At 39.3% G+C, this 16,012-nt stretch overlaps 2 protein-coding genes across 2 annotated transcripts; both read right to left on the reverse strand.

Annotated features, from left to right (window-relative positions):
• Window positions 1-8,981: 8,981 nt before the first annotated feature.
• On the reverse strand, window positions 8,982-11,772 carry LOC132956554 (NADH dehydrogenase [ubiquinone] iron-sulfur protein 3, mitochondrial-like). Its single transcript, XM_061030064.1, has 5 exons — window positions 11,624-11,772; window positions 10,913-11,062; window positions 10,622-10,745; window positions 9,848-9,969; window positions 8,982-9,278 (listed from the first exon to the last, which is right to left on the reverse strand). The coding sequence occupies exons 1-5, from the start codon at window positions 11,651-11,653 to the stop codon at window positions 9,111-9,113; spliced, it is 594 nt and encodes a 197-aa protein (XP_060886047.1). The 5' UTR covers window positions 11,654-11,772; the 3' UTR covers window positions 8,982-9,110.
• Window positions 11,773-13,151: 1,379 nt separating this feature from the next.
• LOC132956553 (phosphatidylglycerophosphatase and protein-tyrosine phosphatase 1-like) lies at window positions 13,152-14,624 on the reverse strand. The gene is made up of 2 exons (XM_061030063.1): window positions 14,364-14,624; window positions 13,152-13,303 (listed from the first exon to the last, which is right to left on the reverse strand). Exons 1-2 carry the CDS (start codon window positions 14,508-14,510, stop codon window positions 13,214-13,216), a joined length of 237 nt encoding a protein of 78 aa, XP_060886046.1. The 5' UTR covers window positions 14,511-14,624; the 3' UTR covers window positions 13,152-13,213.
• Between the last annotated feature and the right edge of the window lie 1,388 nt (window positions 14,625-16,012).

Here is a 16,012-nt window from a genome sequence, read left to right on the forward strand (position 1 = left end):
GATGTCACTCAGGTCTTTACTTCACTCTGTTATGATGTCACTCCTCTTTACTTCTCTCTGTTATGATGTCACTCAGGTCTTTACTTCTCTCTGTTATGATGTCTCTCCTCTTTACTTCTCTGTTATGATGTCACTCAGGTCTTTACTTTATCTGTTATGATGTCACTCCTCTTTACTTCTCTCTGTTATGATGTCACTCCTCTTTACTTCTCTCTGTTATGATGTCACTCCTCTTTACTTCACTCTGTTATGATGTCACTCAGGTCTTTACATTTCTCTCTGTTATGATGTCACTCAGGTCTTTACTTCTCTCTCTCATGATGTCACTCAGGTCTTTACTTCTCTCTCTCATGATGTCACTCAGGTCTTTACTTCTCTCTGTTATGATGTCACTCAGGTCTTACCTTCTCTCTGTTATGATGTCACTCAGGTCTTTACTTCTCTCTGTTATGATGTCACTCAGGTCTTACCTTCTCTCTGTTATGATGTCACTCAGGTCTTTACTTCACTCTGTTATGATGTCACTCAGGTCTTTTCTGCTCTCTCTCATGATGTCACTCAGGTCTTTACTTCTCTCTGTTATGATGTCACTCAGGTCTTACCTTCTCTCTGTTATGATGTCACTCAGGTCTTTCCTTCTGTTATGATGTCACTCCTCTTTACTTTTCTCTGTTATGATGTCACTCAGGTCTTTACTTCACTCTGTTATGATGTCACTCAGGTCTTTACTTCTCTCTGTTATGATGTCTCTCCTCTTTACTTCACTCTGTTATGATGTCACTCCTCTTTACTTCTCTCTGTTATGATGTCACTCAGGTATTTACTTCACTCTGTTATGATGTCACTCAGGTCTTTACTTCTCTCTGTTATGTTGTCACTCCTCTTTTCTTCTCTCTATCATGATGTCACTCCTCTTTACTTTTCTCTGTTATGATGTCACTCAGGTCTTTACTTCTCTCTGTTATGATGTCACTCAGGTCTTTACTTCTCTCTGTTATGATGTCACTCCTCTTTACTTCTCTCTCTTATGATGTCACTCCTCTTTATTCTCTGTTATGATGTCACTCCTATTTTCTTCTCTCTATCATGATGTCACTCCTCTTTACTTTTCTGTTATGATGTCACTCCTCTTTACTTCTCTCTGTTATGATGTCACTCAGGTATTTATTTCTCTGTTATGATGTCACTCCTCTTTTCTTCTCTCTATCATGATGTCACTCCTCTTTAATTTTCTGTTATGATGTCACTCAGGTCTTTACTTCTCTGTTATGATGTCACTCTTTATTTATCTCTGTTATGATGTCACTCCTCTTTACTTTTCTCTGTTATGATGTCACCCCTCTTTACTTTTCTCTGTTATGATGTCACTCAGGTCTTCACTTTATCTGTTATGATGTCACTCCTCTTTATTTCTCTCTGTTATGATGTCACTCAGGTCTTTACTTCTCTCTGTTATGATGTCACTCAGGTCTTTACTTCTCTCTGTTATGATGTCACTCAGGTCTTTACTTCACTCTGTTATGATGTCACTCCTCTTTACTTCTCTCTGTTATGATGTCACTCAGGTCTTTACTTCTCTCTGTTATGATGTCTCTCCTCTTTACTTCTCTGTTATGATGTCACTCAGGTCTTTACTTTATCTGTTATGATGTCACTCCTCTTTACTTCTCTCTGTTATGATGTCACTCCTCTTTACTTCTCTCTGTTATGATGTCACTCCTCTTTACTTCACTCTGTTATGATGTCACTCAGGTCTTTACATTTCTCTCTGTTATGATGTCACTCAGGTCTTTACTTCTCTCTCTCATGATGTCACTCAGGTCTTTACTTCTCTCTCTCATGATGTCACTCAGGTCTTTACTTCTCTCTGTTATGATGTCACTCAGGTCTTACCTTCTCTCTGTTATGATGTCACTCAGGTCTTTACTTCTCTCTGTTATGATGTCACTCAGGTCTTACCTTCTCTCTGTTATGATGTCACTCAGGTCTTTACTTCACTCTGTTATGATGTCACTCAGGTCTTTTCTGCTCTCTCTCATGATGTCACTCAGGTCTTTACTTCTCTCTGTTATGATGTCACTCAGGTCTTACCTTCTCTCTGTTATGATGTCACTCAGGTCTTTCCTTCTGTTATGATGTCACTCCTCTTTACTTTTCTCTGTTATGATGTCACTCAGGTCTTTACTTCACTCTGTTATGATGTCACTCAGGTCTTTACTTCTCTCTGTTATGATGTCACTCCTCTTTACTTCACTCTGTTATGATGTCACTCAGGTCTTACCTTCTCTCTGTTATGATGTCACTCAGGTCTTACCTTCTCTCTGTTATGATGTCACTCAGGTCTTTATTTCTCTGTGTTATGATGTCACTCAGGTCTTTACTTCTCTCTGTTATGATGTCACTCAGGTCTTTACTTTTCTCTGTTATGATGTCACTCAGGTCTTTCCTTCTCTCTGTTATGATGTCACTCCTCTTTACTTTTCTCTGTTATGATGTCACTCAGGTCTTTACTTCACTCTGTTATGATGTCACTCAGGTCTTTACTTCTCTCTGTTATGATGTCACTCCTCTTTACTTCTGTTTGTTATGATGTCACTCAGGTCTTGAGTTTTAATTTCATTTGAACAGTTATTTATTTTCTTGATATGTATTGGGTTTTAGACACTAAATTATTTTCTATATGTTTTCTTTTAAAACGTGATGATTTTATGAATTTTATTTTGATGCCTTTATGAAGCACTTTGTCATATGGATTAAGAAGAGTGCTCTATAAATAAAGATAATAATAATAACAATAATAATAATAATTATTATTATTGTTATTATTATTATTATATTATTACTTTTGGGGTCGTTCAAACTCACACACACACAAGCTACTCATACCTAATTGGGGACATTCATCTATGTATAATGTTAAAACACCAGTATGTAAGTCTGTCAGTACTTTAGGAGACATTCCAAACACAGATCATTGTCCTTACAGTACATTACTACTTGGGTTGTCATAAGAGAAACACTGGACAATAATACATACTCTGAAACCCACTGAGTACTACACTGAGAACAAATACCTTACAATCTCTAAGAGATTAAGTAGTATTTTATAAACTGGCCCCTACCTGAGGTCTGTCCCTGACATCAGGTGTCAGCTGCTCGCTGACATCAGGTGCCATTTTCTGCTGGAAAAGGAAACCGGAAAAAAATTAAAACAATCATGATATAGGTCAAATCTCAAGACACAATGAGATCAGTTTCATCTGAAAATGACCAAAACAACTATTATCAACATTAAACAAATTGTACCTGTCTGCGCCAAGGCCAGTCTGAATCCCCGTAATTGTAAGTTATTTCTTCACCTGGGGCGATGTCTCTTAGGGCAAACAGGCAAAGATGTGGCATCCCACCAACATCAATAGCTTTTATCCTACAGTTAGGCTTGATGTGGTCATCATTCACAAGCCTTCCCAGTGACTTGTCTTCAACAGATGCATCAAGACTTAAGGAAAAGAATATTGATGTTAAGAGTAGAAGTTACCTACTTTGTTTGGCTACAGTGTTAAGAAGGGCACGTTTTATTTGAAAGCTGAGCAAACAATTGAGGTAGCTTGCAGCAATATACATTTACAGGGTACTACCGGGGTGGTGAGTCTCTTGCATGGTTTGTTAGAAATTGGGATATCCTTAGGTTAACAGGCCATTCAAAACTCATTTCCTAAAACTATTGTAATGTATTACACCTGCCAACAAAAGCATATTTATTATAACTTACCACCAACATCCCCCTTTCCATTTGAAGTCAAACAGGAATACTGCTTCTGTGTCATTGTAGTTCTTCGTAAGAAGACCATCCTGTTTGAAAAGTTTACCACGGTATTCAAGCACAAAATCTCCTTTGTTGAAAACCTCCACAGCAAGCACACCTCGACCTTTAAAGTAAGAAAAAACACCAATTACTATTTTTTATCCACTAGCACAGTCTACCATCTTTCAAATTGGAGCCTAATACTTTGCAAGCTAAGGCAAAGCTGTGCAACAGTAGTGTAACATAAAAATACCCTATCAGAGATGGGGACTTGAGTTTCAGACTTGGACTTGAGTAGCACTTAAACTTGTACGCCATAACATTTGAGATACATTGTTTCTAGCGGCCTCTTTGACAGTAAGATGTAATTGCAGGCGAGCCTGTTCTTTCAGAGCCCTCCATCTTGTCACGTTCACGGTCAATATGTGTTGACTTTTTTTTTTTTTTGCTCTTTTGTAAACTTTATTGAAACACATTCACCTCTCTACTTCCAGTCCGTCCCCTATGTCTATATGTTACCCTCTTAAATCCATACACACACACATGTTCCTATTACACTTCTGCCCTTACTACAAGCCTGACTCAGAAGTTGGAAGTTCCCAATTTCCGTTTACAAGTGAACGCAGCATAACCGTTAGTGACGATCTCGGCCGACAGACCAACCGCTGTCAGCAGCGTCACTAACATGGCAGCCTATTACATCTAGCCCGGGAATGTCGCCACAGACACAGATATTGAAAAACTTGGCAAAAAGGCAAGTAGAAGTGCTTTCATTAGTGGGTCATATGATCAATCACCATTGTTTTAACTCACTCTTTGATAGATAATAACTTAAAAGGCAATTAAATAGATGAAAATCTTACAGAGTATAACTTTAAGTTGCACACAAATGTGACTTGAGACTTGACTTGGACTCGCCCCCCAAAGACTTGAGACTCGACTCAGACTTGAGATTTGGGACTTGTGCACAATCTTTTTATTTTTGTACTTTTTGGTGCATTAACATCACAAGCAGAATGTCATTCCCTCTGGTGCGCGAGCGGCCACGCTCCACAGGTGACACCATGGTGAGCACATCACCTGCTGCTGCTGCTGCTGCAGTTTTATTACCATTTGTCATATCGCCTGGCTTTAATAACTTCACGCAAAGCCTAAACAAAATAATCACCGAATACAACGTCTGTAATATGAACATAAAGGGTGCTGGATCGACCACATCAAATTTTATCAGGAAGCTGAAAACGCACCCAGATAGGTCCGTCAAGTTAGCAAACATGTTAAGCTCAGCTGCATAAGCTATCAACGTTAGTTTGCTACTAATGTTAGCTTTGTGAGTGGTTAACTTTGGTGTTTTTTAAAATTACATATTTTTGTGTTTGCTTGCCAGTGCTGCCACCATCACTGGCTAATGCTGTTAAACCGAGAGAAATACACGTTAATTATTAATGTCAGCTAAAGGCAAGTTTATGTTGCTGTGTATATGAAACTTCTGACTTTTCAGGCTTTTTTCGTAACTGTATAGAATTTGTAGCATCATAAAATATAAATGAGGACAAAGAGATACTTACTACAGCTACATTTCTAGTAGTGATGAAACTAAAATATCTAAATATCGTTTTATTTCCCTGATTCACTGCTTTGTTCTCGATTACTGCGCTCCCTCTCCCTATTAAGTGTATACTCGCTCGACCCTCTCTCTCTCTCTCTCTCATTGAGCCTCCATCCCAAACTGCCATTTCAACCAGCAGACTTTGCTACGAGCTGATTGGCTATGACTTACATTCTAAAATCAGCTGCTGGAGACTTGACAAGTTGAGTCACAGGCGACAACATCAGCCGGTTTGATTCGAGACAAAACGGGTCAGTTCACACTGCTGCAACGTTTACCTGCAACGTTCTAAAACGGTTTCGTTTCGTCTCGTCGCAAATCTTTGGTCTGAACTGGGCTTAAACTAATCTAACTAATTAATTGAGGCGGTGGTAGACTAGCAACTCCCATGTTTTGCAAGGTAAAAGACTTTCACTAAATATAACCAAAATGGCTCTAAAAAGTTGTCTAACCCAGCTTTAAAATGTTAATAGCCAATCCACACTGCCAGTACAAAGTAGCCTTGTGTAAATGAGATACGCATAGGAAGCAATGATGAATTTTGAATTTACATAGTGTAATTCAACATTATTATTATTATTATTAATAGGCTGTGTACAACTGACACAAACACTACTTGCAAAATGTAAGAACTTACCTTTGTATGGGTTGATAAAATGCTCTGTGAGACCAGCCTTGTCAGTTTTCAGTTTAATGTGCTGTTCGGCATCCTGTTGAGGACGGACTCGTCTTCTCCTCACAGATCTCTCCATTATCGCTTCATTGCCAGCCATATCATCTGTTTGACAGAATATTTCATGTATAATTAACATATGTGAGCCACCCAGTTAAGCTAACATACATTTATTAGTTTCCTTTATGCCAGGATATACATTTTATATTGATAGCTTAGTCACAAACTAATGCAGGCTTTTTACCCTCATAATCAAATCTCTTAAGTAGCAAATGCAGTGGATTTACCTGGAGGAAACCTGTTGTGATCCTCAGTGTGTAGCTCAAGGTATTTACCCTTCTCTCACACACACTCGTTATTTTATTATGCACACAAGAATATATCTATATACAGTGGGTCCGGAAAGTATTCAGACCCCTTTACATTTTTCACTCTTTGTTTCATTGCAGCCATTTGCTAAAATCAAAAAAGTTCATTTTATTTCTCATTAATGTACACTCAGCACCCCATCTTGACAGAAAAAAAACAGAACTGTAGAAATTTTTGCAAATTTATTAAAAAAGAAAAACTGAAATATCACATGGTCATAAGTATTCAGACCCTTTGCTCAGTATTGAGTAGAAGCACCCTTCTGAGCTAGTACAGCCTTGAGTCTTCTTGGGAATGATGCAACAAGTTTTTCACACCTGGGCAGTTCCTTCGACCTCATGATTCTCATTTGCTCTGATATGCACTGTGAGCTGTAAGGTCTTATATAGACAGGTGTGTGCCTTTCCTAATCAAGTCCAATCAGTTTAATTAAACACAGCTGGACTCCAAGGAAGGAGCAGAACCATCTCAAGGAGGATCAGAAGAAATGGACAGCATGTGAGTTAAATATGAGTGTCACAGCAAAGGGTCTGAATACTTATGACCATGTGATATTTCAGTTTTTCTTTTTTAATAAATTAGCAAATATTTCTACATTTCTGTTTTTTTTCTGTCAAGATGGGGTGCTGAGTGTACATTAATGAGAAATACAATGAACTTTTTTGATTTTAGCAAATGGCTGCAATGAAACAAAGAGTGAAAAATGTAAAGGGGTCTGAATACTTTCCGGACCCACTGTATATAATAAATCATATTCCTAACATCAAAATACTGAGTGAAGTTTAGAAAGAATTTAGAACACAGACATCAGTCAGTATTTGTCAGATTTTAAGATACTGGCACAATAAGCTAAACAGTTAAATGACTGGGGACAGAGCAGATTGAAATATCACTTTCTACATATTTACATGTTTATGCTCGTTGAACAGGTGTATTGATAAAGCACTGGCATTTTTCTCCTGAAGGTTTATTGTACTTACAGTAAAGAGTATGAGGAGCTCCTCTCTGTGTCTGAGCTGTCAGCTCTGACACAGAGAAATGACACCAAAACATTAAAAAAGTACAGATAAAAGAACCAGTAATGTCAGAGCTTATCAATACTACTGTCTTTAATAATTTAGCCCAGGTGACCGTTTAATATCATGTTTCAGTGTCCATCCTACCACTCCCTAACTAATCTCACACCAAGCAATTCCTGAAAGTTGGCAACCCTGCTAATATTACCTTGAAATGACAGTCTTGATGGTGGCTTGCTGCAGTTCAGTTATTCTGATGTTTAATAAGACTATCCATCACCAGAACAACTTGCTAAAGCTTGTTTTCTACCCAGCTTACTTAGCCAGAGTGCAACTCGCTAGCTAACGTTAGCTAGCTTTGTGGATAAATATCAATTTATCTTCACCAACTTCACAGAAAATTATCAGTTTCACATTTTTTGTGAGTTCACTGTCATAACATGACTGGATGAACCACATGGCATAAAAACCTGATAAACTCTTAAAAGAAACATCAAGTTTGCTTACCTTAAAGGCCGCTCCTCATCTCCCTGCTGTCTGTCTGCAGCTCACATAGCTCACGCGAAGGGGAGGGGGAGGGGAGGGGAGGCGGCTCGCGGCGCGGGAAAACTTCACTTTGTAGGAGGTGAACACAAGATGTTGAATTATCTTTCTATCATGACCACTTTCTTTTAGTTGATTTTAGATTGATCAATTTATTGAATGAGTTTGGAATTTGTGTTTAGTTTATAAATATTCAACAGTGACTATAAGATATAAATAATACAGGCAACAGTTCACCCCTATAGGATTGATTAATTAACCTACAGTATATTACATAGGTACACCTGCTTGTGTGTCCATAGTGATGGCAAAAGTGGGTTGGGAACAGCAAGTGTGCTCTCTTCAGCTGTTTCAGTGACATTATCCAGCATGTGTCACAAATGTACGCTTTACAGAGAAAGTTTTTATAGGTCTTAAAGACTCTTAGTAATTATTGAAATGATGATTCATAATTCAGTCAATTTAGCAAACGATCGAATGATTCAGTTGATCAAATAAATGGCCAAAAATTCTGAACACCCCCTTGTCCTCTTTTTATTAGGTCTATTTTTCTTTAAGCTTTCTTAGCCTGAAGTTTAGAAAATCTTTGTCAAAATAAACGATGACGGGGAGCCGATAGTCGCACACCCCACGTATGGAGGCTGTAGTCCTCTTCACAGCGACGGTTGTCAGCTTTTTGCTGCATGTCGCCCACCACTCTCTCCTCCCAACTTTTCCTGTCTCTCTTCATCTTTCCTATCTGACAAAGGCAAAATAAACCATGACGACTGGGCCTAATCAGGAGGAAATCCAGGCAGCAAGGAGACACACTGAAATGCTGAAACCAGAAAAGAGGATGCTGAAATATCAGCAGCTGATTTTAGAAGGTTGTAAGGGTAAGGGATGAAATGTGGAGTCACATTTAGAGGGGTAAAGTTCAGGTGTACACACACAGTTGACCAGATAACTTACAGCACCACAAAAAAATCTCTTTTCAGGATTGTTTTATTCTTAGTTTTATTTACATAAATATTCAGGTGGCTTTGTTCAGTTGGGGGGCGGGGGATCCCAAAATGACTCGGACAGACAGAACGTGGGGATGAATCATGAGGGACGTCATTTCTTCTCAGGAGCCTCTCCAGCCTCCAGTTTGGGCGGGGCGTCTTTGGGCTCCCTGTGCGCCGGGAAAACCTCCCAGGGCGTGTTCAGGTCAAACTTCCTGAACTCCTGCGACAGCTCCACGGGCTCGGCCACCACGCGCTTCACCTCGTCATCATAGCGCACCTGAGGAGGGAGACACGCGTCAGTTGTCAATATGAATGCATGTTTACATCTCTTCAAAGCAGTTTGAGGGTTTTTGAGGTTATCATTGATGCATCCCAAAGACTAAAAAAAAACTCAAAAATGTAACAAGAAATAATCCACAAGGAGCTTTTTCTTTTATGAGATCCTGACCAGATGATACATTTTTAAAACCAGATCTAAGAGGCTAATTTAATTATTTATTCCTTCAAGGAAATAGATGCGCTTAAAGTACTACTGAAAGTACTTTGAGGATAAATTATCCTTTCTTGGCAGGAACTATAGAGGATGTGTTCAGGGCCGGTGGGAGCCCTGACTTCATTACCATGAGCTCTATAAATAATTGAATAAAAAAACACAAACACAGGCTCCAGCAGAGGTTGAGACTAAACGTCTGGGCACAGCTTCCATCCTGCCAGTCTCACTGACACCATGCCAATACTACTGCATTTATTTTTGGAAGGAAACAAAATGATTAATTCACCGATGAGGCAGATTAAAACAGACCAAGCTGCACTGTTGCAGCAGGACGTGTTGTTGTCAGCACTCACCTCCACGTATCCCGAGAGAGGAAAGTCCTTCCTGAAGGGATGACCCTCGAAGCCGTAGTCGGTCAGAATACGCCTCAGGTCTGGGTGGTTGGCGAAGAACACACCGAACATGTCCCACACCTGGCAAAACACACAGAAACGCCAAAATCACACAATTACTCCAGCTAATCTATTTGACTCGCTAAAGAGGAATTCAGTTTTTTTATAACAAATTTAAAAGGTGCACTGATCAACTGACATGTAGCTATAAATAGATCGTATTCTTTGTTGTTTGTCTCTATCCTTCTCTTCTTCCTGCATCTCCCTCTATCCCAACACAATCTCAGCAGACGGCTGTCCATCATGAGTCTGGTTCTGCCTCTTAGGGCGCACTCACATGCTTCACCCCTAAAGTCCAGTTCATTTGACTAGTGCACGATACACTTCCCCTGGCATGCTTGGACGAAGCGATTGGCTTTAGCACGGTACGGGACAACTGGGCCTAGTGTGAGTGCGCCAGCAGACGCTGTCTTAAACGTGCAATACATACAAACTTGACTGAGTTGAAGTTGTCTCATTTCCCCTGAACATTATTTTGCAGCCATCACAGACTGTTTCATGGCTGCAGGATGAAACAATCTACTGAAACAAATCCAAAACTTCTTAAAGTTGTCAGTCATTTGAACCCAGGTTTTTTCCCCCCCTTTTTTTAGTCCCCACTGAGAAAGATTGACGTGGGATTCAAATAAATAAATGCTGACTCTTCAGACTGGGCCTGCAGGTTCTGACTCAGCTCCCTCTCGTACCAGTTTGCAGCCATGTGGACCGGCACAGCAGAGTCCACAGGGGTTAACTCATCTGTGTACGTCTTAACACGGATACGGGAGTTGTAGCGCAGCGACAGCAGGTTGTACACAATCTGTGAAGCAACAAAGACACATTATCAACAACATTCAGACAACTTAAATGTATCTTAAGAGAACCAGAACAGGCACAGAAATATTGTTAGAAGAAAAGTAAAAAAAAGTGTAGAAAGAATAAAAGCCAAATCAGTCTCTGTCTGTGTGTCCGTGGTTTGACAGCTACCTCAAAGCGGTTCTGCCGTGAGGGGATGTCGACAGCCGTCAGGTCGATCATGTTCCTGAACTGGGCGTTGGTGTGGTCCCTCAGGAAGGTCAGCACAGGGACAACGCCATCAGGATGGATCATCACCTCCAGCTCATTATAACAGGTCACCTACACATCCAAATGAGTAAATGCATTTAGCTCAAGTGGTCTCAATTTGTTCTGCATGAAGTTTGAGTGAACTGATGTTAGAACACAGCATGATAAAATCTCTGAGTTCTTAGGGAGCGCCTGTAGCCTAGTGGTTGGTTGCGCGCCCCATGTACTGAGGCTATAGCCCTCAAAGCTGGCGGCCGTGTGGCTCCTTTCCCACGATATATATGACCCTAGCCACTGTTCTTTCTCTAAAAAATAAACGGCATAGAAAAAATCCGAAGAATTCCCCTCGAGAGAGTGGGAGGGTGTGACGTTTATTCCCTGCAATCCGTGCACAATCACAGACTGTATGCACATGACCGGTGCGATCTCTGCACACGTAATTGAACAGCTGCATTAAGTTTCCTGTTCTCCAGTATGTTCTTCTCTGCTCTTTTGTTGATGTTGTGATTCTGCTAAACTACACGTAACGTGAGTATAAAGACAAATATTGCAACACATTGAAATTTGCAGGGCTGCATATTATGTGAAAAGCACTCTAGTATATAATGTTCATAAAGAAGCAGATGAACTGACCTGAACCTGCTGGATGTATTTGGGCATCATTTCGGACACATACTCCCCAAACGCTGTCAGCTGGTTGTGAGTGACGGCATCCTTGGGCCTGACGGTGGCTGCATAAAGAAAAGAGGACAATTCAACAACGACAGCTCTAATCACACAGAACTCACATTCATTCAATCCCCCGCCGGGGACCAGGCCACCACCCCTAATTGTTAAAAAAGAGGAAACACTGCTATCTATTTATTTCTCTACCATACTTCTTTTTTTTTTAAAGCCCCTCCCCATTTAAGGCCCAGTCCCTTTGACTAGCCTAAATGTTGCCGTATGTTTTGAAATATGAAGGCAGGTCTCAATTAGAGGCCCCAAAATATAAAGTGTCAAAATAGTTTGTTTGAGGAATTAAAAATAAGGAGAAAAAGCAGCAAGACACAAAAAAACAGATTTACTACTAAATCATCTGTCCAAGTAAGACAACATAATACTCATTATGCAGTGTTTCCCCTAGGTTTACAGCGTTGGGGGGGACAAGCCGACATGGCGACACAAACACTTGAAGGAATCTTGGTGTTCATGTGTTACTTTTAATGACAGCTGTCCTTTTCTATCGGAAAGGTATCCTTAAATGACTTCTTTCCCTGATTTCAGACTCTATCCACTATCCTATCTCTACAATAAAGGCACAAAAATAAATCTTAAAAAGAAAAACGGGGGGCCGTATACTGTTATGTATACAGGCCATGAGGCAGGTTTGCATGCTGTCCTACAAAACAAGATCAACTAAATGATTTACTGTTTTTTTTTTAATTGACATCCTAAATGTATACACATTAAGTTAATCTTTCTGGTATACATTTACAATTTCATAGTCTTTCCCATCTTGGGCTGTGCACGAGTTTTGTTTGAGCTTTGTTTTCATAGAGTGAAGTAAATAGAAGTTTTGTGGTATCTATCTATAAATCTACTACTTGAAATAGAATATAATAGAATTACTTTATTGATCCCAAACTGGGAAATTGTGGCGTTACAGCAGCAGGTTATCCAAACACACAATATGAGTAAAAAACACAATGTTAGCAAATCTAAACACAATATAATATTAAATACAAAGTAAATAAGCACTAAAACTAAGAATGTGAATATATACAACCAGGATCTAACTAAACATTACTAGTCTTAAATAGGAAGATTAAATATGGAAGATTGAATGTAAATGTGCAAAAACAGAGTCATAAATGGACAGTATTGACATAAGTTATGAGTGTAGACATATAATAAGCAGAAACTATACAATATAACAGCGAGTAGACAGACAAATGAAGTGAAAATGAGTGCAGGGTTGGTGTTGTTTTTAAAAAGGAAGAGCAGAAAATTCCCACAATGTAGAAGCTGAAAACAGACACTTAAAGACTTCAACTGATCAATAATGAACTGATGTCTGCTCTAAACAGATCACTGATCTTCTGCAGAACATTGGACACAAACACAAGACAGCCACGTTAGAATTGATGGAACTTTTTTTTTAGCTAATGAATATTTATAAATCCTATAATAAACACAAGCCTGACTGAGTCTTCAACATGTTACGTGTAAAAACTAGCGACGTTAACTCACCTCGGCCGAGTTGCAGAAATATTTGGTTTCATACATCTCGTTCATGGTGATGACACCGCGAACGTTTTCTGCTTCTACCAGCTGGAACAAGAGAGAAGGAAGAACTCCGTCGTCAGAGTGGACGACACTTTAACAGACGAGCTCATTGAAACCGTGAGGTTGCAGGCAGTGACGTCATCATGTGATCTACTTAAACTACTGAAATGAAACCTCAAACACAGCAAACTGTTAATTTAACATGGAACAAGAGAAGAGAAACAAAGAAACAGTCAAGAAAAGGAGAGAGAGTGGAGCTGCCCTGTCCCCGCTTTATTATTATCATCATGATGTTTATTCTTTTTTATCTGGTTTTGTGTTGAAAGAAAAACTGATTCATAACTCATATATGTATTAATTTCTGAATATATTGCATCTCTTGTTGTCCTTGTATTATTATTATTTTACTCATGCACATTCATTAGTACGTTGGGTTCTAGTCAATGAGACAGAGTAGGGAGGGATTCAGCATCCTATAGGAAAAAATTGCAGCAAACTACTGAATATACATCATTAAATGGTGTGAATCAAAAGAGATTTAGAAGTGGGCATACCTTATGGAGACTGAAAATAAGTGGGTATACTCCATACACCTGGATATACCTGCACTACACCACAGTGCTGAACAACTCAAATAACTCATCTGGTTCGTCTAATGTAATTCTGATGTCAATTAAAGAACTAAATATATGTTTATTAATCTATCTACGCCTTTTGATGTTAACTTAATTCCGTGTATTTGTAAACAAACCAGGCCATTAAAGCTGATTCTGATTGTGTTGCCATAGTAACCGACTATTTCAACATTATGGCTCAACCATAATATTAATGGGCTCAATGAACCATAATTACGACTTAGCGTCATAATTCCATTTCGTGCCATTGTTCATCATAGTTTAAAACCATGTTGGTATAAATAATATGAAATGACCTTTGATGCACATGAACAAGCGAGCCAGGATCCTACAGTAGAAAAAAAACAAACAAAGTTATATATCCACCAGTCATGTTGACTTCATGGTTATACATAAGAGAAGAAGAAGAAGAAGAGGATTGTGTTCAGTGTTTGCAGGTGAAAGAGGATTTCCTGTTCAGGCAGTCTGACCTGTTTTGTCATGGATCTGAACGGCAGCGCTCCCAGGATCACGGTGTCGTCCACTCGGTCAAACCAGCGTCTGAGGGACACTTTCTCCATGACAACATTGTAGGTTAATGTCGGGTAGAAGAGCAGCCGTGCTAACGCGCCCGACATGGCTGAGACTCTTCTGAGCTTTAAAAGTCGGCCGGCGTCGCTTTAACACACACTGTTATTGAGAAAGGTGTGAATGAAACACGCTCTGAAGTCTGATATGTTCTCATGTGTTCCTCTAACAAGGATGTGTGTTCGTTCCTCCCCCACTGGAGCCCGGATGTCTGGGCAGTGAATAGCGGGACTTCCGGTACGAATCCTTCAGAGTAAATTCCGTGTTCTCCACCAGCTCGATTAAATGGCAAATTAAACCCCTTTTATTTCCTTTCTTTTTTTTTCTTTTTGGTTGATATTTTGTTTGTTATTTTGGAGGAATTCACATATTTTTACGCTCTGTAACTTTAACTGGTTCTTAAATCTAAGCTCTTTTTTTATTATATGTGTCACTGATGGCAGATGTTTCTATGTACCGTGTCCATCAGTATTAACTAATCTCAGGGATGGGCAACTTGTGTCACAGCAAGGAGCCACATTCATTTAATTCTCACTGCTAGAGGGCCAAATTGTAGAATACAAAAACGATTCCAATCAATTATGTCTCAAATTTAACTCAACATATACCAGTGATCAAATATTATTATGGACATATTTCTGGTTTTCATGATTTCATGGCAGATTTTGTCATGTTTTCTTCATGTTTCCAATTAATTGATATGTAAAAATTGTTCTGAGGGCCACCTTGAGGGTTGATGGGGGCTGCATGTGGTCCCCGGGCCGCCAGTTGCCCACCCCTGACTAATCCCATTCATACACGACCGATGAAGCAGCGGGAGCAACATGGGGTTAAGTGTCTTGCCCACGAGTACACTTTGGATATGTAGCTGCAGAAGCTGGGGGTCAAACCCCCAACTTTCCAGTTGAGAGACGACTGACTCTACCACTGATCCACAGCCAATAAATGTTTGTTTGCAACTTAGACAGCATGCAGGAGGTTACCTCTATGTTTTCAGTGACACTTAACTCTCCTACACATCTGTCTTATGAAATGAATGTGTGAAGGTTTTTTCTTTTTTTTAACACAAATTTTAAAAAAGCAGATGCTAAAATGTTGGTACATTCTTTACTGGTTTTATTCTGTTTTTATTTTTATTTTATGTTTCATGACTTATGTTAAGCATGATGAATATCATATCAACATGTGTTTATTTGTTGTTGTTCAAAATCAATAAATTCTCTAAACCACTGTACTTAAATAGCATACTCGGTTTAATTCTAAATTTAGATTAAAAGGAAACTTTTTCTGCTGAAATGATGAAATACACAAAGTATAAACTCAGTTGCAGCGCTTTATTACAACATATCTGGAATTATTTACCAGACACCTCAGAAGGACGATTGAAGAATAAATTTGGTGGTGTAAAAATACATCATGGACGACTGATGGAGACACACATTAATCAGAGCAGGGAGACGTCTGAACTTCATATCACAAATTCAAAGTATGCAGAGACAGATAACGGCACCAGATGTTCATCAACGCTGATTAAATTAATCAAGCTTTGATT

Source organism: Labrus mixtus, chromosome 22 (genome assembly GCF_963584025.1).
Source record: "Labrus mixtus chromosome 22, fLabMix1.1, whole genome shotgun sequence".
NCBI lineage: Eukaryota > Metazoa > Chordata > Actinopteri > Labriformes > Labridae > Labrus > Labrus mixtus.